Raw genomic sequence first — 26227 nt, forward strand, 5'->3', positions numbered from 1 at the left:
ATGAATGGCAGTGATGCTTCACTCCCAGATGAAATCAACATCTTTTATGAAAGGGAGAATAAAGCTACGTCAGTGAGGATCCCTGCAGCACCCAGTGACCCTCTGATCTCTGTCTTGAAGGCTGAAGTCAGGGTGTCGTTCAAGAGGGTGAATGCTCACAAGATGACTGGCCCGGATAGTCTACCTGGCAGGGCTCTGAAAAGCTGTACCAACCAATTGGCAGGGATGTTTGAAGACATTTTAAATCATTCAGTCAGAAGTTCTCACCTGCATCAAAAGGGCAAAAATTATACCAATACTGTACCCAAGAAGAGTAGGGTGAGCTGCCTTAATGTCTATTGTCCAGTAGCACTTACAGTACATCTACACCGATGAAGTGCATTGAAAAGTTGGTTATGGCTAGAATTAACTCCTCTCTCAGCAAGGAACTGGAACCACTGTAATTTGCCTAACGGCCCAGTAGGTCTACAGTGGAGACGATCTCATTGGCTCTTCACGAAGCCTTGGATCACCTAGAGAATAGAAATACCGATGTCCGGATACAGTTTATTAACTACAGCTCCATATTTAACACAATCATTCCCACAATCCTCATCAATAAGCTGCACAACCTGAGCTTCTCTCCTCCCTCTGCAACTGGATCCTCGACTTCCTAACTGGAAGACCACAGCCAGTATAGATTGACCTCCACATCACTGACAATCTACACTGGTGCACCTCAGGGAGGTGTGCTCTGTCACTACTCTGTTTACACCCATGACAGTGAAGCTCAGCACAGCTCAAATCACATCTATATTTTTGCTGAAGCATTGTTGGCAGAATTTCAGATGGTGACAAGAGGACCTACATGAACGAGATATATCAGCTAGTTGAGTAGTGTCACAGCTACAACCTTGTTTTCAAGGTTAGTAAGGCCAAACAACTGTTTGTGGACTTCAGAAAGGGTATCGTCCCACCTCACCTGGATCCACCCATCACCTCCCAGTCTCTATCACTATTCCCACTCTCCCCTCCTCCATCTGCCCATCACCCCCTCATCTGGATCCACCCATCACCTCCCAGTCTATCACTATTCCCACTCTCCCCTCCTCCATCTGCCCATCATCCCCTCACCTGAATCCACCTATCACCTGCTCGATTTTGTTCTACCTCTTCCCCTCACATCTTTATACTGATGAGGTCCAACCCAGATAAAGGACCTCAACCTGAAACGTTGACTGTCCATTTCCCTCCACAGATGCTGCCTGACCTGCTGAGCTCTTCCAGCATCTTGTGTGTTGCTCCAGATTCCAGCGCCTGCAGTCTCTTGTGTCACCGAAGAAATTCTTTGCTGTTTTCACTGTCTTTGACCTCTTCCACCTACCAGACAATTGAGATATTAAGTTGTTAGGTTTTTAGAACACAAAACGTAGGACAGTACAGCACTGGAACAGGCCCTTCAGCCCACAATGTCTATGCTGAGCACAATGCCAAATTAAACAAATCCCTCTGCCTGCATATAATCCGTATCCCAACCATTCCCTGCATGTGCATGTAGTTGTCTAAAAGCACTATAGTAGCTGCTTCCACAACTACCACCGCCACCCCTGCCAGCACATTTCAGGCACCCACCACTCCGCATTTTTCAAAACAATACTTGTTCCACACATTTCCTTTAAACCTACCCTTCTCACCTACAACCAATGTTCTCTACTGCTCAACATTTCTAAGCTGGGAGGAGGATTTGGACTCTCTGCCCTGTCTGTTGAGGCGTTGACCATGGATGTTGTGTCCTCAGCCTGTACGCATGCCTTGGGCATTACGATATGGAGAGCAAGCTGTTGCCCATATAGCAAGCTCCCCCTCATAACGCAGCTGAGACCAATACAGTTTGGTACCAGCAGCGTCACAGGAGTTGCCAGTCAGCAAGGAACTCAATGTAGGACTGACCGCCGTAGGGATTCCAGTTCCAAACTTTTCCTCGGGGTTTACTCCTCAAGCTTTCTCCATGAGTGGGTATCACCGCAAGGCAGCGAGGTTTTGAAATCAGAGTTCTCCTTCTCCTAGATGAGCTGCTAAACAAGGCTAACAAGCCCCATCTGCCTGAAGCGACTGGCTGTAAGACGCTAATAACCTGACTTTGCCACTGCTCCTGTCAGTAGAAATGGTTCCGTCGGGTTTAATAGCTAAGCCACACATGGAGGCTAGGAGCTGGACTTGGTTATGAGAGGCTATTTGATACGCACAACATTGGGAGCATTTAATGGGTAGTGGGAGTTGGGAGCTTATCCCCACTACTTCCCCACCACCTGCTGTGACGCACTTGCGTTAACCACCAACATACCTAAGGGTGTGATGGAGGACAGCCCCCAAGTATTGCCACAGGTTCCCACGCCAACATACTGTGTCCACAACACTGGACACCACAAAACACAACACATCAAGTAACAACAAAAACAATCCCCTTTCCTCCCAAAACGCACAGTCTTCCAACCCCAGGACAGGCCACCTTCTTTGGCTTCCGGCACTCGCGGATTCACAGTTACTGGACCTTCAATCGCAGAGGTTCAGATACGGGGCCCTGGGCATCGGATTTCAATTTCTGGATTTCTGAATCGACCTTCAACCTTTGGGCTTTGTGCTTGGAAAATGACTGCAAACAGCTTCAATGCTAATTGCCTGTCTCAAGCATAAATACTGTGATCAGTTTTGGGCCCCTTATTTATAAGAAAAGATGAGCTGGCATTGGACAGGGTCCAAAAGAGGTTCAGGAGAATGAAAGTGTTAACATATGAAAAGTGCTTGATGTCTCTGAGCCTGTACTCACTGTCATTCAGAAGAATGAGGGGGAGAGGGGGAGGAATCTCATTGAAATCCATTCAACAGTAAAAGGCCTCAACAGAGTGGATGTGGAGAGGATGTTTTCTACAGTGGGGGAGTCTAGGGCACTGACTCAGAATAGACAGATGTTCCTGTAGAAATGAGATGAGGGGGAATTTCTTTAGCTAGAGGGTGGGGAATTGTGGAATTTGTCACCACAGGCAGCTGTGGAAGCCAAGTCATTGAGTATATTAAAAGCAGAGGTTGATATGTTTTTGATTAGTAATGGCATCAAAGGTTAGAGGGAACAGACAGGAGAATGGGGTTGAGAGTTCAAATAGCTGTAATGGAAAGTGAGAAGATTGGATGGGTCAGATGGTCTAATTCTGCTCCCATGTCTGATGGTTTTATGGTCACATTTCCAGGCAAGACATGAACCGATCTGCAGCAAAGTCAACAACAAGAAGAAACGAGTATTCAACTCATACAATCAAAGAGCTCAGGGGACTGAGGTCAGCTCAGTAAGAGGATCATTAGTTGGAAAGGTAGGAAAAACCTTTGAGCACTGGGGTCTCAGCACCAGTATCTCCGAGTACCAGGGGACAGACACTCAGGGGTCCCAGCACCGGTATCTCTGAGTACCAGGGGACAGACACTCAGGGGTCCCAGCACCGGTATCTCCGAGTACCAGGGGACAGACACTGAGGGGTCTCAGCACCAGTATCTCCGAGTACCAGGGGACAGACACTGCGGGGTCTCAGCACCAATATCTCCGAGTACCAGGGGACAGACACTGAGGGGTGTCTGCACCAGTATCTCCGAGTACCAGGGGACAGACACTGAGGGGTCTCAGCACCAGTATCTCCGAGTACCAGGGGACAGACACTGCGGGGTCTCAGCACCAGTATCTCCGAGTACCAGGGGACAGACACTGAGGGGTGTCTGTACCAGTATCTCCGAGTACCAGGGGACAGACACTGAGGGGTCTCAGCACCAGTATCTCTGAGTACCAGGGGACAGACACTGAGGGGTGTCGGCACCAGTATCTCCGAGTACCAGGGGACGGACACTGAGGGGTGTCAGCACCAGTATCTCCGAGTACCAGGGGACAGACACTGCGGGGTCTCAGCACCAGTATCTCCGAGTACCAGGGAACAGACACTGAGGGGTCTCAGCACCAGTATCTCCGAGTACCAGGGGACAGACACTGAGGGGTCTCAGCACCAGTATCTCCGAGTACCAGGGGACAGACACTGAGGGGTGTCGGCACCAGTATCTCCGAGTACCAGGGGACAGACACTGAGGGGTGTCGGCACCAGTATCTCCGAGTACCAGGGGACAGACACGGAGGGGTCTCGGCACCAGTATCTCCGAGTACCAGGGGACAGACACTGAGGGGTGTCTGCACCAGTATCTCCGAGTACCAGGGGACAGACACTGAGGGGTGTCTGCACCAGTATCTCCGAGTACCAGGGGACAGACACTGAGGGGTCTCAGCACCAGTATCTCTGAGTACCAGGGGACAGACACTGAGGGGTCAGCACCAGTATCTCCGAGTACCAGGGGACAGACACTGAGGGGTCAGCACCAGTAACTCCGAGTACCAGGGGACAGACACTGAGGGGTGTCTGCACCAGTATCTCCGAGTACCAGGGGACAGACACTGAGGGGTGTCTGCACCAGTATCTCCGAGTACCAGGGGACAGACACTGCGGGGTCTCAGCACCAGTATCTCCGAGTACCAGGGGACAGACACTGAGGGGTCTCAGCACCAGTATCTCCGAGTATCAGGGGACAGACACTGAGGGGTGTCGGCACCAGTATCTCCGAGTACCAGGGGACAGACACTGAGGGGTCTCAGCACCAGTATCTCCGAGTACCAGGGGACAGACACTGAGGGGTCTCAGCACCAGTATCTCCGAGTACCAGGGGACAGACACTGAGGGGTCTCAGCACCAGTATCTCCGAGTACCAGGGGACAGACACTGAGGGGTGTCTGCACCAGTGTCTCCGAGTACCAGGGGACAGACACTGAGGGGTGTCGGCACCAGTATCTCCGAGTACCAGGGGACAGACACTGAGGGGTCTCGGCACCAGTATCTCCGAGTACCAGGGGACAGACACTGTGGGGTGTCTGCACCAGTATCTCCGAGTACCAGGGGACAGACACTGAGGGGTCTCAGCACCAGTATCTCTGATTACCAGGGGACAGACACTGAGGTGTCTCAGCACCAGTATCTCCGAGTACCAGGGGACAGACACTGCGGGGTCTCAGCACCAGTATCTCCGAGTACCAGGGGACAGACACTGCGGGGTCTCAGCACCAGTATCTCCGAGTACCAGGGGACAGACACTGAGGGGTGTCGGCACCAGTATCTCCGAGTACCAGGGGACGGACACTGAGGGGTGTCAGCACCAGTATCTCCGAGTACCAGGGGACGGACACTGCGGGGTCTCAGCACCAGTATCTCCGAGTACCAGGGAACAGACACTGAGGGGTCTCAGCACCAGTATCTCTGAGTACCAGGGGACAGACACTGAGGGGTCTCAGCACCAGTATCTCCGAGTACCAGGGGACGGACACTGAGGGGTCTCAGCACCAGTATCTCCGAGTACCAGGGGACAGACACTGAGGGGAGTCGGCACCAGTATCTCCGAGTACCAGGGGACGGACACTGAGGGGTGTCAGCACCAGTATCTCCGAGTACCAGGGGACAGACACTGAGGGATCTCAGCACCAGTATCTCCGAGTACCAGGGGACAGACACTGAGGGGAGTCGGCACCAGTATCTCCGAGTACCAGGGGACAGACACTGAGGGGTGTCGGCACCAGTATCTCCGAGTACCAGGGGTCAGACACTGAGGGGTCTCAGCACCAGTATCTCCGAGTACCAGGGGACAGACACTGAGGGGTGTCTGCACCAGTATCTCCGAGTACCAGGGGACAGACACTGAGGGGTGTCTGCACCAGTATCTCCGAGTACCGGGGGACAGACACTGAGGGGTCTCAGCACCAGTATCTCCGAGTACCAGGGGACAGACACTGAGGGGTGTCGGCACCAGTATCTCCGAGTACCAGGGGACAGACACTGAGGGGTCAGCACCAGTATCTCCGAGTACCAGGGGACAGACACTGAGGGGTCTCAGCACCAGTATCTCCGAGTACCAGGGGACAGACACTGAGGGGTCTCAGCACCAGTATCTCCGAGTACCAGGGGACAGACACTGAGGGGTCTCAGCACCAGTATCTCCGAGTACCAGGGGACAGACACTGAGGGGTGTCGGCACCAGTATCTCCGAGTACCAGGGGACAGACACTGAGGGGTGTCGGCACCAGTATCTCCGAGTACCAGGGGACAGACACTGAGGGGTCTCAGCACCAGTATCTCCGAGTACCAGGGGACAGACACTGAGGGGTCTCAGCACCAGTATCTCTGATTACCAGGGGACAGACACTGAGGGGTCTCAGCACCAGTATCTCCGAGTACCAGGGGACAGACACTGAGGGGTGTCTGCACCAGTATCTCCGAGTACCAGGGGACAGACACTGCGGGGTCTCAGCACCAGTATCTCCGAGTACCAGGGGACAGACACTGCGGGGTCTCAGCACCAGTATCTCCGAGTACCAGGGGACAGACACTGAGGGGTGTCTGCACCAGTATCTCTGAGTACCAGGGGACAGACACTGAGGGGTCTCAGCACCAGTATCTCCGAGTACCAGGGGACAGACACTGAGGGGTCTCAGCACCAGTATCTCCGAGTACCAGGGGACAGACACTGAGGTGTCAGCACCAGTATCTCCGAGTACCAGGGGACAGACACTCAGGGGTCTCAGCACCAGTATCTCCGAGTACCAGGGGACAGACACTGAGGGGTGTCTGCACCAGTATCTCCGAGTATCAGGGGACAGACACTGCGGGGTCTCAGCACCAGTATCTCCGAGTACCAGGGGACAGACACTGCGGGGTCTCAGCACCAGTATCTCCGAGTACCAGGGGACAGACACTGAGGGGTGTCTGCACCAGTATCTTCGAGTACCAGGGGACAGACACTGAGGGGTCTCAGCACCAGTATCTCCGAGTACCAGGGGACAGACACTGAGGGGTGTCTGCACCAGTATCTCTGAGTACCAGGGGACAGACACTGAGGGGAGTCGGCACCAGTATCTCCGAGTACCAGGGGACAGACACTGAGGGGTCTCAGCACCAGTATCTCCGAGTACCAGGGGACAGACACTGAGGGGTGTCGGCACCAGTATATCCGAGTACCAGGGGGCAGACACTATGGGGTGTTGGCACCAGTATCTCCGAGTACCAGGGGACAGACACTGAGGGGTCTCAGCACCAGTATCTCCGAGTACCAGGGGACAGACACTGAGGGGTGTCTGCAACAGTATCTCCGAGTACCAGGGGACAGACACTGAGGGGTGTCGGCACCAGTATCTCCGAGTACCAGGGGACAGACACTGAGGGGTCTCAGCACCAGTATAGCCGAGTACCAGGGGACAGACACTGAGGGGTGTCAGCACCAGTATCTCCGAGTACCAGGGGACAGACACTGAGGGGTCTCAGCACCAGTATCTCCGAGTACCAGGGGACAGACACTGAGGGGTCTCAGCACCAGTATCTCCAAGTACCAGGGGACAGAACTGAGGGGTCTCAGCACCAGTATCTCTGAGTACCAGGGGACAGATACTGAGGGGTCTCAGCACCAGTATCTCCGAGTACCAGGGGACAGACACTGAGGGGTCTCAGCACCAGTATCTCCGAGTACCAGGGGACAGACACTGAGGGGTGTCGGCACCAGTATCTCCGAGTACCAGGGGACAGACACTGAGGGGTGTCAGCACCAGTATCCCTGAGTACCAGGGGACAGACACTGAGGGGTCTCAGCACCAGTAGCTCCGAGTACCAGGGGACAGACACTGAGGGGTGTCGGCACCAGTATCTCCGAGTACCAGGGGACAGACACTGAGGGATCTCAGCACCAGTATCTCCGAGTACCAGGGGACAGACACTGAGGGGTCTCAGCACCAGTATCTCTGAGTACCAGGGGACAGACACTGAGGGGTGTCGGCACCAGTATCTCCGAGTACCAGGGGACAGACACTGAGGGGTCTCAGCACCAGTATCTCCGAGTACCAGGGGTCAGACACTGAGGGGTGTCTGCACCAGTATCTCCGAGTACCAGGGGACAGACACTGAGGGGTGTCGGCACCAGTATCTCCAAGTACCAGGGGACAGACACTGAGGGGTCTCAGCACCAGTATCTCCGAGTACCAGGGGACAGACACTGAGGGGTGTCTGCACCAGTATCTCCGAGTACCAGGGGACAGACACTGAGGGGTCTCAGCACCAGTATCTCTGATTACCAGGGGACAGACACTGAGGGGTCTCAGCACCAGTATCTCCGAGTACCAGGGGACAGACACTGAGGGCTCTCAGCACCAGGATCTCCGAGTAGCAGGGGACAGACACTGCGGGGTCTCAGCACCAGTATCTCCGAGTACCAGGGGACAGACACTGAGGGGTGTCTGCACCAGTATCTCCGAGTACCAGGGGACAGACACTGAGGGGTGTCTGCACCAGTATCTCTGAGTACCAGGGGACAGACACTGAGGGGTCTCAGCACCAGTATCTCCGAGTACCAGGGGACAGACACTGAGGGGTCTCAGCACCAGTATCTCCGAGTACCAGGGGACAGACACTGAGGGGTCAGCACCAGTATGTCCGAGTACCAGGGGACAGACACTCAGGGGTCTAAGCACCAGTATCTCCGAGTACCAGGGGACAGACACTGAGGGGTGTCTGCACCAGTATCTCCGAGTACCAGGGGACAGACACTGCGGGGTCTCAGCACCAGTATCTCCGAGTACCAGGGGACAGACACTGAGGGGTGTCTGCACCAGTATCTTCGAGTACCAGGGGACAGACACTGAGGGGTCTCAGCACCAGTATCTCCGAGTACCAGGGGACAGACACTGAGGGGTGTCGGCACCAGTATCTCCGAGTACCAGGGGACAGACACTGCGAGGTGTCGGAACCAGTATCTCCGAGTACCAGTGGACAGACACTGAGGGGTCTCAGCACCAGTATCTCCGAGTACCAGGGGACAGACACTGAGGGGTGTCTGCAACAGTATCTCCGAGTACCAGGGGACAGACACTGAGGGGTGTCAGCACCAGTATCTCCGAGTACCAGGGGACAGACACTGAGGGGTCTCAGCACCAGTATCTCCGAGTACCAGGGGACAGACACTGAGGGGTGTCGGCACCAGTATCTCCGAGTACCAGGGGACAGACACTGAGGGGTGTCAGCACCAGTATCTCCAAGTACCAGGGGACAGACACTGAGGGGTGTCGGCACCAGTATCTCCGAGTACCAGGGGACAGAAACTGAGGGGTGTCAGCACCAGTATCCCTGAGTACCAGGGGACAGACACTGATGGGTCTCAGCACCAGTAGCTCCGAGTACCAGGGGACAGACACTGAGGGGTGTCGGCACCAGTATCTCCGAGTACCAGGGGACAGACACTGAGGGATCTCAGCACCAGTATCTCCGAGTACCAGGGGACAGACACTGAGGGGTGTCAGCACCAGTATCTCCGAGTACCAGGGGACAGACACTGAGGGATCTCAGCACCAGTATCTCCGAGTAACAGGGGACAGACACTGAGGGGTGTCAGCACCAGTATCTCCGAGTACCAGGGGTCAGACACTGAGGGGTCAGCACCAGTATCTCCGAGTACCAGGGGACAGACACTGAGGGGTCTCAGCACCAGTATCTCCGAGTACGAGGGGACAGACACTGAGGGGTCTCAGCACCAGTATCTCCGAGTACCAGGGGACAGACACTGAGGGGTCTCAGCACCAGTATCTCTGAGTACCAGGGGACAGACACTGAGGGGTGTCGGCACCAGTATCTCCGAGTACCAGGGGACAGACACTGAGGGGTCTCAGCACCAGTATCTCCGAGTACCAGGGGTCAGACACTGAGGGGTGTCTGCACCAGTATCTCCGAGTACCAGGGGACAGACACTGAGGGGTGTCGGCACCAGTATCTCCGAGTACCAGGGGACAGACACTGAGGGGTCTCAGCACCAGTATCTCCGAGTACCAGGGGACAGACACTGAGGGGTGTCTGCACCAGTATCTCCGAGTACCAGGGGACAGACACTGAGGGGTCTCAGCACCAGTATCTCTGATTACCAGGGGACAGACACTGAGGGGTCTCAGCACCAGTATCTCTGAGTACCAGGGGACAGACACTGAGGGGTCAGCACCAGTATCTCCGAGTACCAGGGGACAGACACTGAGGGGTCAGCACCAGTAACTCCGAGTACCAGGGGACAGACACTGAGGGGTGTCTGCACCAGTATCTCCGAGTACCAGGGGACAGACACTGAGGGGTGTCTGCACCAGTATCTCCGAGTACCAGGGGACAGACACTGCGGGGTCTCAGCACCAGTATCTCCGAGTACCAGGGGACAGACACTGAGGGGTCTCAGCACCAGTATCTCCGAGTATCAGGGGACAGACACTGAGGGGTGTCGGCACCAGTATCTCCGAGTACCAGGGGACAGACACTGAGGGTTCTCAGGCCCAGTATCTCCGAGTACCAGGGGACAGACACTGAGGGGTCTCAGCACCAGTATCTCCGAGTACCAGGGGACAGACACTGAGGGGTCTCAGCACCAGTATCTCCGAGTACCAGGGGACAGACACTGAGGGGTCTCAGCACCAGTAACTCCGAGTACCAGGGGACAGACACTGAGGGGTGTCTGCACCAGTGTCTCCGAGTACCAGGGGACAGACACTGAGGGGTGTCGGCACCAGTATCTCCGAGTACCAGGGGACAGACACTGAGGGGTCTCGGCACCAGTATCTCCGAGTACCAGGGGACAGACACTGTGGGGTGTCTGCACCAGTATCTCCGAGTACCAGGGGACAGACACTGAGGGGTCTCAGCACCAGTATCTCTGATTACCAGGGGACAGACACTGAGGTGTCGCAGCACCAGTATCTCCGAGTACCAGGGGACAGACACTGCGGGGTCTCAGCACCAGTATCTCCGAGTACCAGGGGACAGACACTGCGGGGTCTCAGCACCAGTATCTCCGAGTACCAGGGGACAGACACTGAGGGGTGTCGGCACCAGTATCTCCGAGTACCAGGGGACGGACACTGAGGGGTGTCAGCACCAGTATCTCCGAGTACCAGGGGACGGACACTGCGGGGTCTCAGCACCAGTATCTCCGAGTACCAGGGAACAGACACTGAGGGGTCTCAGCACCAGTATCTCTGAGTACCAGGGGACAGACACTGAGGGGTCTCAGCACCAGTATCTCCGAGTACCAGGGGACGGACACTGAGGGGTCTCAGCACCAGTATCTCCGAGTACCAGGGGACAGACACTGAGGGGAGTCGGCACCAGTATCTCCGAGTACCAGGGGACGGACACTGAGGGGTGTCAGCACCAGTATCTCCGAGTACCAGGGGACAGACACTGAGGGATCTCAGCACCAGTATCTCCGAGTACCAGGGGACAGACACTGAGGGGAGTCGGCACCAGTATCTCCGAGTACCAGGGGACAGACACTGAGGGGTGTCGGCATCAGTATCTCCGAGTACCAGGGGTCAGACACTGAGGGGTCTCAGCACCAGTATCTCCGAGTACCAGGGGACAGACACTGAGGGGTGTCGGCACCAGTATCTCCGAGTACCAGGGGACAGACACTGAGGGGTCAGCACCAGTATCTCCGAGGACCAGGGGACAGACACTGAGGGGTCTCAGCACCAGTATCTCCGAGTACCAGGGGACAGACACTGAGGGGTCTCAGCACCAGTATCTCCGAGTACCAGGGGACAGACACTGAGGGGTCTCAGCACCAGTATCTCCGAGTACCAGGGGACAGACACTGAGGGGTGTCGGCACCAGTATCTCCGAGTACCAGGGGACAGACACTGAGGGGTCTCAGCACCAGTATCTCCGAGTACCAGGGGACAGACACTGTGGGGTGTCTGCACCAGTATCTCCGAGTACCAGGGGACAGACACTGAGGGGTCTCAGCACCAGTATCTCTGATTACCAGGGGACAGACACTGAGGGGTCTCAGCACCAGTATCTCCGAGTACCAGGGGACAGACACTGAGGGGTGTCTGCACCAGTATCTCCGAGTACCAGGGGACAGACACTGCGGGGTCTCAGCACCAGTATCTCCGAGTACCAGGGGACAGACACTGCGGGGTCTCAGCACCAGTATCTCAGAGTACCAGGGGACAGACACTGAGGGGTGTCTGCACCAGTATCTCTGAGTACCAGGGGACAGACACTGAGGGGTCTCAGCACCAGTATCTCCGAGTACCAGGGGACAGACACTGAGGGGTCTCAGCACCAGTATCTCCGAGTACCAGGGGACAGACACTGAGGTGTCAGCACCAGTATCTCCGAGTACCAGGGGACAGACACTCAGGGGTCTCAGCACCAGTATCTCCGAGTACCAGGGGACAGACACTGAGGGGTGTCTGCACCAGTATCTCCGAGTACCAGGGGACAGACACTGCGGGGTCTCAGCACCAGTATCTCCGAGTACCAGGGGACAGACACTGAGGGGTGTCTGCACCAGTATCTTCGAGTACCAGGGGACAGACACTGAGGGGTCTCAGCACCAGTATCTCCGAGTACCAGGGGACAGACACTGAGGGGTGTCTGCACCAGTATCTCTGAGTACCAGGGGACAGACACTGAGGGGAGTCGGCACCAGTATCTCCGAGTACCAGGGGGCAGACACTATGGGGTGTTGGCACCAGTATCTCCGAGTACCAGGGGACAGACACTGAGGGGTCTCAGCACCAGTATCTCCGAGTACCAGGGGACAGACACTGAGGGGTGTCTGCAACAGTATCTCCGAGTACCAGGGGACAGACACTGAGGGGTGTCGGCACCAGTATCTCCGAGTACCAGGGGACAGACACTGAGGGGTCTCAGCACCAGTATAGCCGAGTACCAGGGGACAGACACTGAGGGGTGTCAGCACCAGTATCTCCGAGTACCAGGGGACAGACACTGAGGGGTGTCTGCACCAGTATCTCCGAGTACCAGGGGACAGACACTGAGGGGTGTCAGCACCAGTATCTCCAAGTACCAGGGGACAGACACTGAGGGGTGTCAGCACCAGTATCTCCAAGTACCAGGGGACAGACACTGAGGGGTCTCAGCACCAGTATCTCTGAGTACCAGGGGACAGATACTGAGGGGTCTCAGCACCAGTATCTCCGAGTACCAGGGGACAGACACTGAGGGGTCTCAGCACCAGTATCTCCGAGTACCAGGGGACAGACACTGAAGGGTGTCGGCACCAGTATCTCCGAGTACCAGGGGACAGACACTGAGGGGTGTCAGCACCAGTATCCCTGAGTACCAGGGGACAGACACTGAGGGGTCTCAGCACCAGTAGCTCCGAGTACCAGGGGACAGACACTGAGGGGTGTCGGCACCAGTATCTCCGAGTACCAGGGGACAGACACTGAGGGATCTCAGCACCAGTATCTCCGAGTACCAGGGGACAGACACTGAGGGGTGTCAGCACCAGTATCTCCGAGTACCAGGGGACAGACACTGAGGGATCTCAGCACCAGTATCTCCGAGTAACAGGGGACAGACACTGAGGGGTGTCAGCACCAGTATCTCCGAGTACCAGGGGTCAGACACTGAGGGGTCAGCACCAGTATCTCCGAGTACCAGGGGACAGACACTGAGGGGTCTCAGCACCAGTATCTCCGAGTACGAGGGGACAGACACTGAGGGGTCTCAGCACCAGTATCTCCGAGTACCAGGGGACAGACACTGAGGGGTCTCAGCACCAGTATCTCTGAGTACCAGGGGACAGACACTGAGGGGTGTCGGCACCAGTATCTCCGAGTACCAGGGGACAGACACTGAGGGGTGTCAGCACCAGTATCTCCGAGTACCAGGGGTCAGACACTGAGGGGTGTCTGCACCAGTATCTCCGAGTACCAGGGGACAGACACTGAGGGGTGTCGGCACCAGTATCTCCGAGTACCAGGGGACAGACACTGAGGGGTCTCAGCACCAGTATCTCCGAGTACCAGGGGACAGACACTGAGGGGTGTCTGCACCAGTATCTCCGAGTACCAGCGGACAGACACTGAGGGGTCTCAGCACCAGTATCTCTGATTACCAGGGGACAGACACTGAGGGGTCTCAGCACCAGTATCTCCGAGTACCAGGGGACAGACACTGAGGGGTCAGCACCAGTATCTCCGAGTACCAGGGGACAGACACTCAGGGGTCTCAGCACCAGTATCTCCGAGTACCAGGGGACAGACACTGAGGGGTGTCTGCACCAGTATCTCCGAGTACCAGGGGACAGACACTGCGGGGTCTCAGCACCAGTATCTCCGAGTACCAGGGGACAGACACTGAGGGGTGTCTGCACCAGTATCTTCGAGTACCAGGGGACAGACACTGAGGGGTCTCAGCACCAGTATCTCCGAGTACCAGGGGACAGACACTGAGGGGTGTCGGCAGCAGTATCTCCGAGTACCAGGGGACAGACACTGAGGGGTGTCGGCACCAGTATCTCCGAGTACCAGGGGACAGACACTGAGGGGTGTCAGCACCAGTATCTCCAAGTACCAGGGGACAGACACTGAGGGGTGTCGGCACCAGTATCTCCGAGTACCAGGGGACAGACACTGAGGGGTGTCAGCACCAGTATCCCTGAGTACCAGGGGACAGACACTGAGGGGTCTCAGCACCAGTAGCTCCGAGTACCAGGGGACAGACACTGAGGGGTGTCGGCACCAGTATCTCCGAGTACCAGGGGACAGACACTATGGGGTGTCGGCACCAGTATCTCCGAGTACCAGGGGACAGACACTGAGGGATCTCAGCACCAGTATCTCCGAGTACCAGGGGACAGACACTGAGGGGTGTCAGCACCAGTATCTCCGAGTACCAGAGGACAGACACTGAGGGATCTCAGCACCAGTATCTCCGAGTAACAGGGGACAGACACTGAGGGGTGTCAGCACCAGTATCTCCGAGTACCAGGGGTCAGACATTGAGGGGTCAGCACCAGTATCTCCGAGTACCAGGGGACAGACACTGAGGGGTCTCAGCACCAGTATCTCCGAGTACGAGGGGACAGACACTGAGGGGTCTCAGCACCAGTATCTCCGAGTACCAGCGGACAGACACTGAGGGGTCTCAGCACCAGTATCTCTGAGTACCAGGGGACAGACACTGAGGGGTGTCGGCACCAGTATCTCCGAGTACCAGGGGACAGACACTGAGGGGTCTCAGCACCAGTATCTCCGAGTACCAGGGGTCAGACACTGAGGGGTGTCTGCACCAGTATCTCCGAGTACCAGGAGACAGACACTGAGGGGTGTCGGCACCAGTATCTCCGAGTACCAGGGGACCGACACTGAGGGGTCTCAGCACCAGTATCTCCGAGTACCAGGGGACAGACACTGAGGGGTGTCTGCACCAGTATCTCCGAGTACCAGGGGACAGACACTGAGGGGTCTCAGCACCAGTATCTCTGATTACCAGGGGACAGACACTGAGGGGTCTCAGCACCAGTATCTCCGAGTACCAGGGGACAGACACTGAGGGCTCTCAGCACCAGTATCTCCGAGTAGCAGGGGACAGACACTGCGGGGTCTCAGCACCAGTATCTCCGAGTACCAGGGGACAGACACTGAGGGGTGTCTGCACCAGTATCTCCGAGTACCAGGGGACAGACACTGAGGGGTGTCTGCACCAGTATCTCTGAGTACCAGGGGACAGACACTGAGGGGTCTCAGCACCAGTATCTCCGAGTACCAGGGGACAGACACTGAGGGGTCTCAGCACCAGTATCTCCGAGTACCAGGGGACAGACACTGAGGGGTCAGCACCAGTATCTCCGAGTACCAGGGGACAGACACTCAGGGGTCTCAGCACCAGTATCTCCGAGTAACAGGGGACAGACACTGAGGGGTGTCTGCACCAGTATCTCCGAGTACCAGGGGACAGACACTGCGGGGTCTCAGCACCAGTATCTCCGAGTACCAGGGGACAGACACTGAGGGGTGTCTGCACCAGTATCTTCGAGTACCAGGGGACAGACACTGAGGGGTCTCAGCACCAGTATCTCCGAGTACCAGGGGACAGACACTGAGGGGTGTCGGCACCAGTATCTCCGAGTACCAGGGGACAGACACTGCGAGGTGTCGGCACCAGTATCTCCGAGTACCAGTGGACAGACACTGAGGGGTCTCAGCACCAGTATCTCCGAGTACCAGGGGACAGACACTGAGGGGTGTCTGCAACAATATCTCCGAGTACCAGGGGACAGACACTGAGGGGTGTCAGCACCAGTATCTCCGAGTACCAGGGGACAGACACTGAGGGGTCTCAGCACCAGTATCTCCGAGTACCAGGGGACAGACACTGAGGGGTGTCGGCACCAGTATCTCCGAGTACCAGGGGACAGACACTGAGGGGTGTCAGCACCAGTATCTCCAAGTACCAGGGGACAGACACTGAGGGGTGTCGGCACCAGTATCTCCGAGTACCAGGGGACAGACACTGAGGGGTCAGCACCAGTATCTCCGAGTACCAGGGGACAGATACTGAGGGGTCTCAGCACCAGTAACTCCGAGTACCAGGGGACAGACACTGAGGGGTGTCTGCACCAGTATCTCCGAGTACCAGGGGACAGACACTGTGGGGTCTCAGCACCAGTATCTCCGAGTACCAGGGGACAGACACTGAGGGGTCTCAGCACCAGTATCTCCGAGTACCAGGGGACAGACACTGAGGGGTCAGCACCAGTATCTCCGAGTACCAGGGGACAGACACTCAGGGGTCTCAGCACCAGTATCTCCGAGTAACAGGGGACAGACACTGAGGGGTGTCTGCACCAGTATCTCCGAGTACCAGGGGACAGACACTGCGGGGTCTCAGCACCAGTATCTCCGAGTACCAGGGGACAGACACTGAGGGGTGTCTGCACCAGTATCTTCGAGTACCAGGGGACAGACACTGAGGGGTCTCAGCACCAGTATCTCCGAGTACCAGGGGACAGACACTGAGGGGTGTCGGCACCAGTATCTCCGAGTACCAGGGGACAGACACTGAGGGGTCTCAGCACCAGTATCTCCGAGTACCAGGGGACAGACACTGAGGGGTCTCAGCACCAGTATCTCCGAGTACCAGCGGACAGACACTGAGGGGTCTCAGCACCAGTATCTCTGATTACCAGGGGACAGACACTGAGGGGTCTCAGCACCAGTATCTCCGAGTACCAGGGGACAGACACTGAGGGGTCAGCACCAGTATCTCCGAGTACCAGGGGACAGACACTCAGGGGTCTCAGCACCAGTATCTCCGAGTACCAGGGGACAGACACTGAGGGGTGTCTGCACCAGTATCTCCGAGTACCAGGGGACAGACACTGCGGGGTCTCAGCACCAGTATCTCCGAGTACCAGGGGACAGACACTGAGGGGTGTCTGCACCAGTATCTTCGAGTACCAGGGGACAGACACTGAGGGGTCTCAGCACCAGTATCTCCGAGTACCAGGGGACAGACACTGAGGGGTGTCGGCAGCAGTATCTCCGAGTACCAGGGGACAGACACTGAGGGGTGTCGGCACCAGTATCTCCGAGTACCAGGGGACAGACACTGAGGGGTGTCAGCACCAGTATCTCCAAGTACCAGGGGACAGACACTGAGGGGTGTCGGCACCAGTATCTCCGAGTACCAGGGGACAGACACTGAGGGGTGTCAGCACCAGTATCCCTGAGTACCAGGGGACAGACACTGAGGGGTGTCGGCACCAGTATCTCCGAGTACCAGGGGACAGACACTATGGGGTGTCGGCACCAGTATCTCCGAGTACCAGGGGACAGACACTGAGGGATCTCAGCACCAGTATCTCCGAGTACCAGGGGACAGACACTGAGGGGTGTCAGCACCAGTATCTCCGAGTACCAGAGGACAGACACTGAGGGATCTCAGCACCAGTATCTCCGAGTAACAGGGGACAGACACTGAGGGGTGTCAGCACCAGTATCTCCGAGTACCAGGGGTCAGACATTGAGGGGTCAGCACCAGTATCTCCGAGTACCAGGGGACAGACACTGAGGGGTCTCAGCACCAGTATCTCCGAGTACGAGGGGACAGACACTGAGGGGTCTCAGCACCAGTATCTCCGAGTACCAGCGGACAGACACTGAGGGGTCTCAGCACCAGTATCTCTGAGTACCAGGGGACAGACACTGAGGGGTGTCGGCACCAGTATCTCCGAGTACCAGGGGACAGACACTGAGGGGTCTCAGCACCAGTATCTCCGAGTACCAGGGGTCAGACACTGAGGGGTGTCTGCACCAGTATCTCCGAGTACCAGGAGACAGACACTGAGGGGTGTCGGCACCAGTATCTCCGAGTACCAGGGGACCGACACTGAGGGGTCTCAGCACCAGTATCTCCGAGTACCAGGGGACAGACACTGAGGGGTGTCTGCACCAGTATCTCCGAGTACCAGGGGACAGACACTGAGGGGTCTCAGCACCAGTATCTCTGATTACCAGGGGACAGACACTGAGGGGTCTCAGCACCAGTATCTCCGAGTACCAGGGGACAGACACTGAGGGCTCTCAGCACCAGTATCTCCGAGTAGCAGGGGACAGACACTGCGGGGTCTCAGCACCAGTATCTCCGAGTACCAGGGGACAGACACTGAGGGGTGTCTGCACCAGTATCTCCGAGTACCAGGGGACAGACACTGAGGGGTGTCTGCACCAGTATCTCTGAGTACCAGGGGACAGACACTGAGGGGTCTCAGCACCAGTATCTCCGAGTACCAGGGGACAGACACTGAGGGGTCTCAGCACCAGTATCTCCGAGTACCAGGGGACAGACACTGAGGGGTCAGCACCAGTATCTCCGAGTACCAGGGGACAGACACTCAGGGGTCTCAGCACCAGTATCTCCGAGTAACAGGGGACAGACACTGAGGGGTGTCTGCACCAGTATCTCCGAGTACCAGGGGACAGACACTGCGGGGTCTCAGCACCAGTATCTCCGAGTACCAGGGGACAGACACTGAGGGGTGTCTGCACCAGTATCTTCGAGTACCAGGGGACAGACACTGAGGGGTCTCAGCACCAGTATCTCCGAGTACCAGGGGACAGACACTGAGGGGTGTCGGCACCAGTATCTCCGAGTACCAGGGGACAGACACTGCGAGGTGTCGGCACCAGTATCTCCGAGTACCAGTGGACAGACACTGAGGGGTCTCAGCACCAGTATCTCCGAGTACCAGGGGACAGACACTGAGGGGTGTCTGCAACAATATCTCCGAGTACCAGGGGACAGACACTGAGGGGTGTCAGCACCAGTATCTCCGAGTACCAGGGGACAGACACTGAGGGGTCTCAGCACCAGTATCTCCGAGTACCAGGGGACAGACACTGAGGGGTGTCGGCACCAGTATCTCCGAGTACCAGGGGACAGACACTGAGGGGTGTCAGCACCAGTATCTCCAAGTACCAGGGGACAGACACTGAGGGGTGTCGGCACCAGTATCTCCGAGTACCAGGGGACAGACACTGAGGGGTCAGCACCAGTATCTCCGAGTACCAGGGGACAGATACTGAGGGGTCTCAGCACCAGTAACTCCGAGTACCAGGGGACAGACACTGAGGGGTGTCTGCACCAGTATCTCCGAGTACCAGGGGACAGACACTGTGGGGTCTCAGCACCAGTATCTCCGAGTACCAGGGGACAGACACTGAGGGGTCTCAGCACCAGTATCTCCGAGTACCAGGGGACAGACACTGAGGGGTCAGCACCAGTATCTCCGAGTACCAGGGGACAGACACTCAGGGGTCTCAGCACCAGTATCTCCGAGTAACAGGGGACAGACACTGAGGGGTGTCTGCACCAGTATCTCCGAGTACCAGGGGACAGACACTGCGGGGTCTCAGCACCAGTATCTCCGAGTACCAGGGGACAGACACTGAGGGGTGTCTGCACTAGTATCTTCGAGTACCAGGGGACAGACACTGAGGGGTCTCAGCACCAGTATCTCCGAGTACCAGGGGACAGACACTGAGGGGTGTCGGCACCAGTATCTCCGAGTACCAGGGGACAGACACTGAGGGGTCTCAGCACCAGTATCTCCGAGTACCAGGGGACAGACACTGAGGGGTCTCAGCACCAGTATCTCCGAGTACCAGGGGACAGACACTGAGGGGTGTCTGCAACAATATCTCCGAGTACCAGGGGACAGACACTGAGGGGTCTCAGCACCAGTATCTCCGAGTACCAGGGGACAGACACTGAGGGGTGTCGGCACCAGTATCTCCGAGTACCAGGGGACAGACACTGAGGGGTGTCAGCACCAGTATCTCCAAGTACCAGGGGACAGACACTGAGGGGTGTCGGCACCAGTATCTCCGAGTACCAGGGGACAGACACTGAGGGGTCAGCACCAGTATCTCCGAGTACCAGGGGACAGATACTGAGGGGTCTCAGCACCAGTAACTCCGAGTACCAGGGGACAGACACTGAGGGGTCTCAGCACCAGTATCTCCGAGTACCAGGGGACAGACACTGAGGGGTCTCAGCACCAGTATCTCCGAGTACCAGGGGACAGACACTGAGGGGTGTCGGCACCAGTATCTCCAAGTACCAGGGGACAGACACTGAGGGGTCTCAGCACCAGTAGCTCCGAGTACCAGGGGACAGACACTGAGGGGTGTCGGCACCAGTATCTCCGAGTACCAGGGGACAGACACTGAGGGATCTCAGCACCAGTATCTCCGAGTACCAGGGGACAGACACTGAGGGGTGTCAGCACCAGTATCTCCGAGTACCAGGGGACAGACACTGAGGGATCTCAGCACCAGTATCTCCGAGTAACAGGGGACAGACACTGAGGGGTGTCAGCACCAGTATCTCCGAGTACCAGGGGTCAGACACTGAGGGGTCAGCACCAGTATCTCCGAGTACCAGGGGACAGACACTGAGGGGTCTCAGCACCAGTATCTCCGAGTACGAGGGGACAGACACTGAGGGGTCTCAGCACCAGTATCGAGTACCAGCGGACAGACACTGAGGGGTCTCAGCACCAGTATCTCTGAGTACCAGGGGACAGACACTGAGGGGTGTCGGCACCAGTATCTCCGAGTACCAGGGGACAGACACTGAGGGGTCTCAGCACCAGTATCTCCGAGTACCAGGGGTCAGACACTGAGGGGTGTCGGCACCAGTATCTCCGAGTACCAGGGGACAGACACTGAGGGGTCTCAGCACCAGTATCTCCGAGTACCAGGGGACAGACACTGAGGGGTGTCTGCACCAGTATCTCCGAGTACCAGGGGACAGACACTGAGGGGTCTCAGCACCAGTATCTCTGATTACCAGGGGACAGACACTGAGGGGTCTCAGCACCAGTATCTCCGAGTACCAGGGGACAGACACTGAGGGCTCTCAGCACCAGTATCTCCGAGTAGCAGGGGACAGACACTGCGGGGTCTCAGCACCAGTATCTCCGAGTACCAGGGGACAGACACTGAGGGGTGTCTGCACCAGTATCTCCGAGTACCAGGGGACAGACACTGAGGGGTGTCTGCACCAGTATCTCTGAGTACCAGGGGACAGACACTGAGGGGTCTCAGCACCAGTATCTCCGAGTACCAGGGGACAGACACTGAGGGGTCTCAGCACCAGTATCTCCGAGTACCAGGGGACAGACACTGAGGGGTCAGCACCAGTATCTCCGAGTACCAGGGGACAGACACTCAGGGGTCTCAGCACCAGTATCTCCGAGTAACAGGGGACAGACACTGAGGGGTGTCTGCACCAGTATCTCCGAGTACCAGGGGACAGACACTGCGGGGTCTCAGCACCAGTATCTCCGAGTACCAGGGGACAGACACTGAGGGGTGTCTGCACCAGTATCTTCGAGTACCAGGGGACAGACACTGAGGGGTCTCAGCACCAGTATCTCCGAGTACCAGGGGACAGACACTGAGGGGTGTCGGCACCAGTATCTCCGAGTACCAGGGGACAGACACTGAGGGGTCTCAGCACCAGTATCTCCGAGTACCAGGGGACAGACACTGAGGGGTCTCAGCACCAGTATCTCCGAGTACCAGGGGACAGACACTGAGGGGTGTCTGCAACAATATCTCCGAGTACCAGGGGACAGACACTGAGGGGTGTCAGCACCAGTATCTCCGAGTACCAGGGGACAGACACTGAGGGGTCTCAGCACCAGTATCTCCGAGTACCAGGGGACAGACACTGAGGGGTGTCTGCACCAGTATCTCTGAGTACCAGGGGACAGACACTGAGGGGTCTCAGCACCAGTATCTCTGAGTACCAGGGGACAGACACTGAGGGGTGTCGGCACCAGTATCTCCGAGTACCAGGGGACAGACACTGAGGGGTGTCGGCACCAGTATCTCCGAGTACCAGGGGACAGACACTGAGGGGTCAGCACCAGTATCTCCGAGTACCAGGGGACAGATACTGAGGGGTCTCAGCACCAGTAACTCCGAGTACCAGGGGACAGACACTGAGGGGTCTCAGCACCAGTATCTCCGAGTACCAGGGGACAGACACTGAGGGGTCTCAGCACCAGTATCTCCGAGTACCAGCGGACAGACACTGAGGGGTGTCGGCACCAGTATCTCCGAGTACCAGGGGACAGACACTATGGGGTGTCGGCACCAGTATCTCCAAGTACCAGGGGACAGACACTGAGGGGTCTCAGCACCAGTATCTCCGAGTACCAGGGGACAGACACTGAGGGGTGTCGGCACCAGTATCTCCGAGTACCAGGGCACAGACACTGAGGGATCTCAGCACCAGTATCTCCGAGTACCAGGGGACAGACACTGAGGGGTGTCAGCACCTGTATCTCCGAGTAACAGGGGACAGACACTGAGGGGTGTCAGCACCAGTATCTCCGAGTACCAGGGGACAGACACTGAGGGGTGTCGGCACCAGTATCTCCGAGTACCAGGGGACAGACACTGAGGGGTGTCGGCACCAGTATCTCCGAGTACCAGGGGACAGACACTGAGGGATCTCAGCACCAGTATCTCCGAGTAACAGGGGACAGACACTGAGGGGTGTCAGCACCAGTATCTCCGAGTACCGGGGACAGACTCTGAGGGATCTCAGCACCAGTATCTCCGAGTACCAGGGGACAGACACTGAGGGGTGTCGGCACCAGTATCTCTGATTACCAGGGGACAGACACTGAGGGGTCTCAGCACCAGTATCTCCGAGTAACAGGGGACAGACACTGAGGGGTGTCAGCACCAGTATCTCCGAGTACCAGGGGTCAGTCACTGAGGGGTCTCAGCACCAGTATCTCCGAGTACCGGGGACAGACTCTGAGGGATCTCAGCACCAGTATCTCCGAGTACCAGGGGACAGACACTGAGGGGTGTCGGCACCAGTATCTCTGATTACCAAGGGACAGACACTGAGGGGTCTCAGCACCAGTATCTCCGAGTACCAGGGGACAGACACTGCGGGGTCTCAGCACCAGTATCTCCGAGTACCAGGGGACAGACACTGAGGGGTCTCAGCACCAGTATCTCCGAGTACCAGGGGACAGACACTGAGGGGTCTCAGCACCAGTATCTCCGAGTACCAGGGGACAGACACTGAGGGGTCTCAGCACCAGTATCTCCGAGTACCAGGGGTCAGACACTGAGGGGTCTCAGCACCAGTATCTCCGAGTACCAGGGGACAGACACTGAGGGGTCAGCACCAGTATCTCCGAGTACCAGGGGACAGACACTCAGGGGTCTCAGCACCAGTATATCCGAGTACCAGGGGACAGACACTGAGGGGTGTCTGCACCAGTATCTCCGAGTACCAGAGGACAGACACTGAGGGATCCCAGCACCCGTATCTCCGAGTACCAGGGGACAGACACTGAGGGGAGTCGGCACCAGTATCTCCGAGTACCAGGGGACAGACACTGTGGGGTCTCAGCACCAGTATCTCTGAGTACCAGGGGACAGACACTGAGGGGAGTCGGCACCAGTATCTCCAAGTACCAGGGGACAGACACTGAGGGGAGTCGGCACCAGTATCTCCGAGTACCAGGGGACAGACACTGTGGGGTCTCAGCACCAGTATCTCCGAGTACCAGGGGACAGACACTGAGGGGAGTCGGCACCAGTATCTCCGAGTACCAGGGGACAGACACTGAGGGGTGTCTGCACCAGTATCTCCGAGTACCAGGGGACAGGCACTGAGGGATCTCAGCACCGGTATCTCCGAGTACCAGGGGACAGACACTGAGGGGTGTCTGCACCAGTATCTCCGAGTAACAGGGGACAGACACTGAGGGATCTCAGCACCAGTATCTCCGAGTAGACTAGCTGGTTCCTCAACTGAAATACAGGGGAGGGTCCAACTGACTGGTTCCTCAACCAAGAGGCAGGGAAAGCCGGGTAAGGGTCAGACTTGCTGGTTTCTTATCTGAGAGACTGGGGAAGAGCTAAACCACTTGTATCCTTGACTGAGAGGCAGGTGAAGAGTCCGACTGGCTGGTTCCTTGATGGAGAGGCAGGGGAAGGTCAGACTGGCAGATTCCTCAACAGAGCGAGTAAACTAAATCTGCCAGTTCATGGCCATTCTTTGAAGAAAAGTAGGGGAATCCTGTCCGTTGTATAAGCTCCTACGCTTCACACCTTTAGCATCACTAAAAGGATGATCTATGTTACCTTATTACTGTTTGTGAGACATTTTAAATAATCAGATTCAGGTTTATTATCACTGACACTTGTCATGAAATTAGTTGCGGCAGCAGTACAGTGCAGTACATTAAAATTACTATGAGAAATATAAAAATAATGTATTGCAAAAAGCATGCAAAATAATGAGGTAGTGTCCTGGGTTTATGGACCATTCAGAAATCTGAGGGCAGAAGGGAAGAAGCTATTCCTAAAATGCTGAGTCTGTGTCTGCAGGCTCCTATCCCTCCATGGTAATAATGAGAAGAGGATGTGTCCCAGATGGGGGGTGGGGGGGTGGTGGGGGAGGGGTAGTCCTTTATGATGGATGTCACCTTCCTGAGGCATTGCCTTTTGAAGATGTCCTCAGTAGAGGGAGGCCAGTGCCCACTATGGGTCTGGCTGAATTTTCAACCTCTGCAGCTTGTTCCAACCCTGTGTCGTGGCCCCTCCATACCAGATGGTGATGTAACCTGTCAGAATGTTCTCCACTGTACATCTGTAGAAGTGTAGCAGATGAAGCGCAATCTATGGAGAGTAATAAACAATCGACCTATTGGGTTTGTCTATGTAGTTCTGGATTTCTGGCATCTGCAGAATCTTGCATTTATGATGCGTAGAAATTTGCTGGAGTCTTTGGTGACATGCTCAGAATCCCACCGCTCGCTACCGACCGCGATCGTCACGATGTTGCTGTGCGGATGACCCTTTGTCCGGGTTGGTGATGTTGGGGGATGGTGTGGTGGTGAGTTCCATCAAGTGGTGACCGCTTCCCTTGTGTCCCTGCAGAACTTTGCACCCCCGGTCTCGCACTGGAGAGAGCAACATGAGGACTTCATCAACACCATCAGAAATGCCCGGCTCAGCACCAACGCCATGAAGAAGGGGCTCCCTCTTCCCCCACCACCACCCCCCAGCATTAACCCAGGTGCCTTGCCATTCTTTATCTTACACCACAGAGAGAATGTTTCCTATAGTGGGACAGTCTAAGCACAGCCCCAAAACAAGAGGGATGTCCCTTTGGAACATAGAAGGAGGAATTTCTCGAACCAGAGGGTGCTGAATCTGTGGAATCAAGTCTTTGAGTATATTTAAAGCAGAGTTTGATAGGTTCATGAGTAGTAACAGTGTCAAAGATTACGGGGAGAAGACAGGAGCATGGGGTTGAGAGGAATAATATGTCAGCCATGATAGAATAGCAGAGCAGATGTGATGGGCCGAATGGCCTTATTTGGCTCATATGCCTCATGGTCTACACCGACACATGTTGTCTACATGGATTTTCATAAGGCATTTGATCAAGTCCTACATGGGAAGCTGGTCAAGGAGGTTCATTTGCTCAGCATTCTGGATGAGGCAGTAAATTGGATTAGACTGGATTGGCTTTGTGGGAGAAGCCAGAGAGTGGCATTAGAGGGTTACTCTCTGACTGGAGGCTTGTGACTAGTGGTGTGCCACAAGGACCAGTTCTGGGTCCTTTGTTGGTTGTCATCTATTCAATGATCCGGATGATAATGTTGTTAACTGGATCAGCAAATTTGTGGATGACACCAAGACTGGGGGTGTATTGGACAGTGAGGAAAGATAACATGGCTTGCAGAGGGATCTGCATCAGCTGGGAAAAAAATGGGCTGAAAAATAGCAGAT

The 26227-nt window shown here is 56.3% G+C and overlaps 1 protein-coding gene across 1 annotated transcript in view; it reads left to right on the forward strand.

Moving 5' to 3' along the window:
- LOC132403311 (zinc finger C2HC domain-containing protein 1B-like) overlaps nt 1-26227 on the forward strand; it is a 46447-nt gene continuing 20220 nt past the window's right edge. The window contains exons 1-3 of the mRNA XM_059986764.1: nt 1-318; nt 3225-3344; nt 25370-25508. Coding sequence (XP_059842747.1) covers nt 1-318; nt 3225-3344; nt 25370-25508 — 577 coding nt within the window. The remainder of the gene's footprint in view (nt 319-3224; nt 3345-25369; nt 25509-26227) is intronic.

The sequence above is a fragment of the Hypanus sabinus genome, chromosome 12, assembly GCF_030144855.1.
Source record: "Hypanus sabinus isolate sHypSab1 chromosome 12, sHypSab1.hap1, whole genome shotgun sequence".
Lineage (NCBI taxonomy): Eukaryota > Metazoa > Chordata > Chondrichthyes > Myliobatiformes > Dasyatidae > Hypanus > Hypanus sabinus.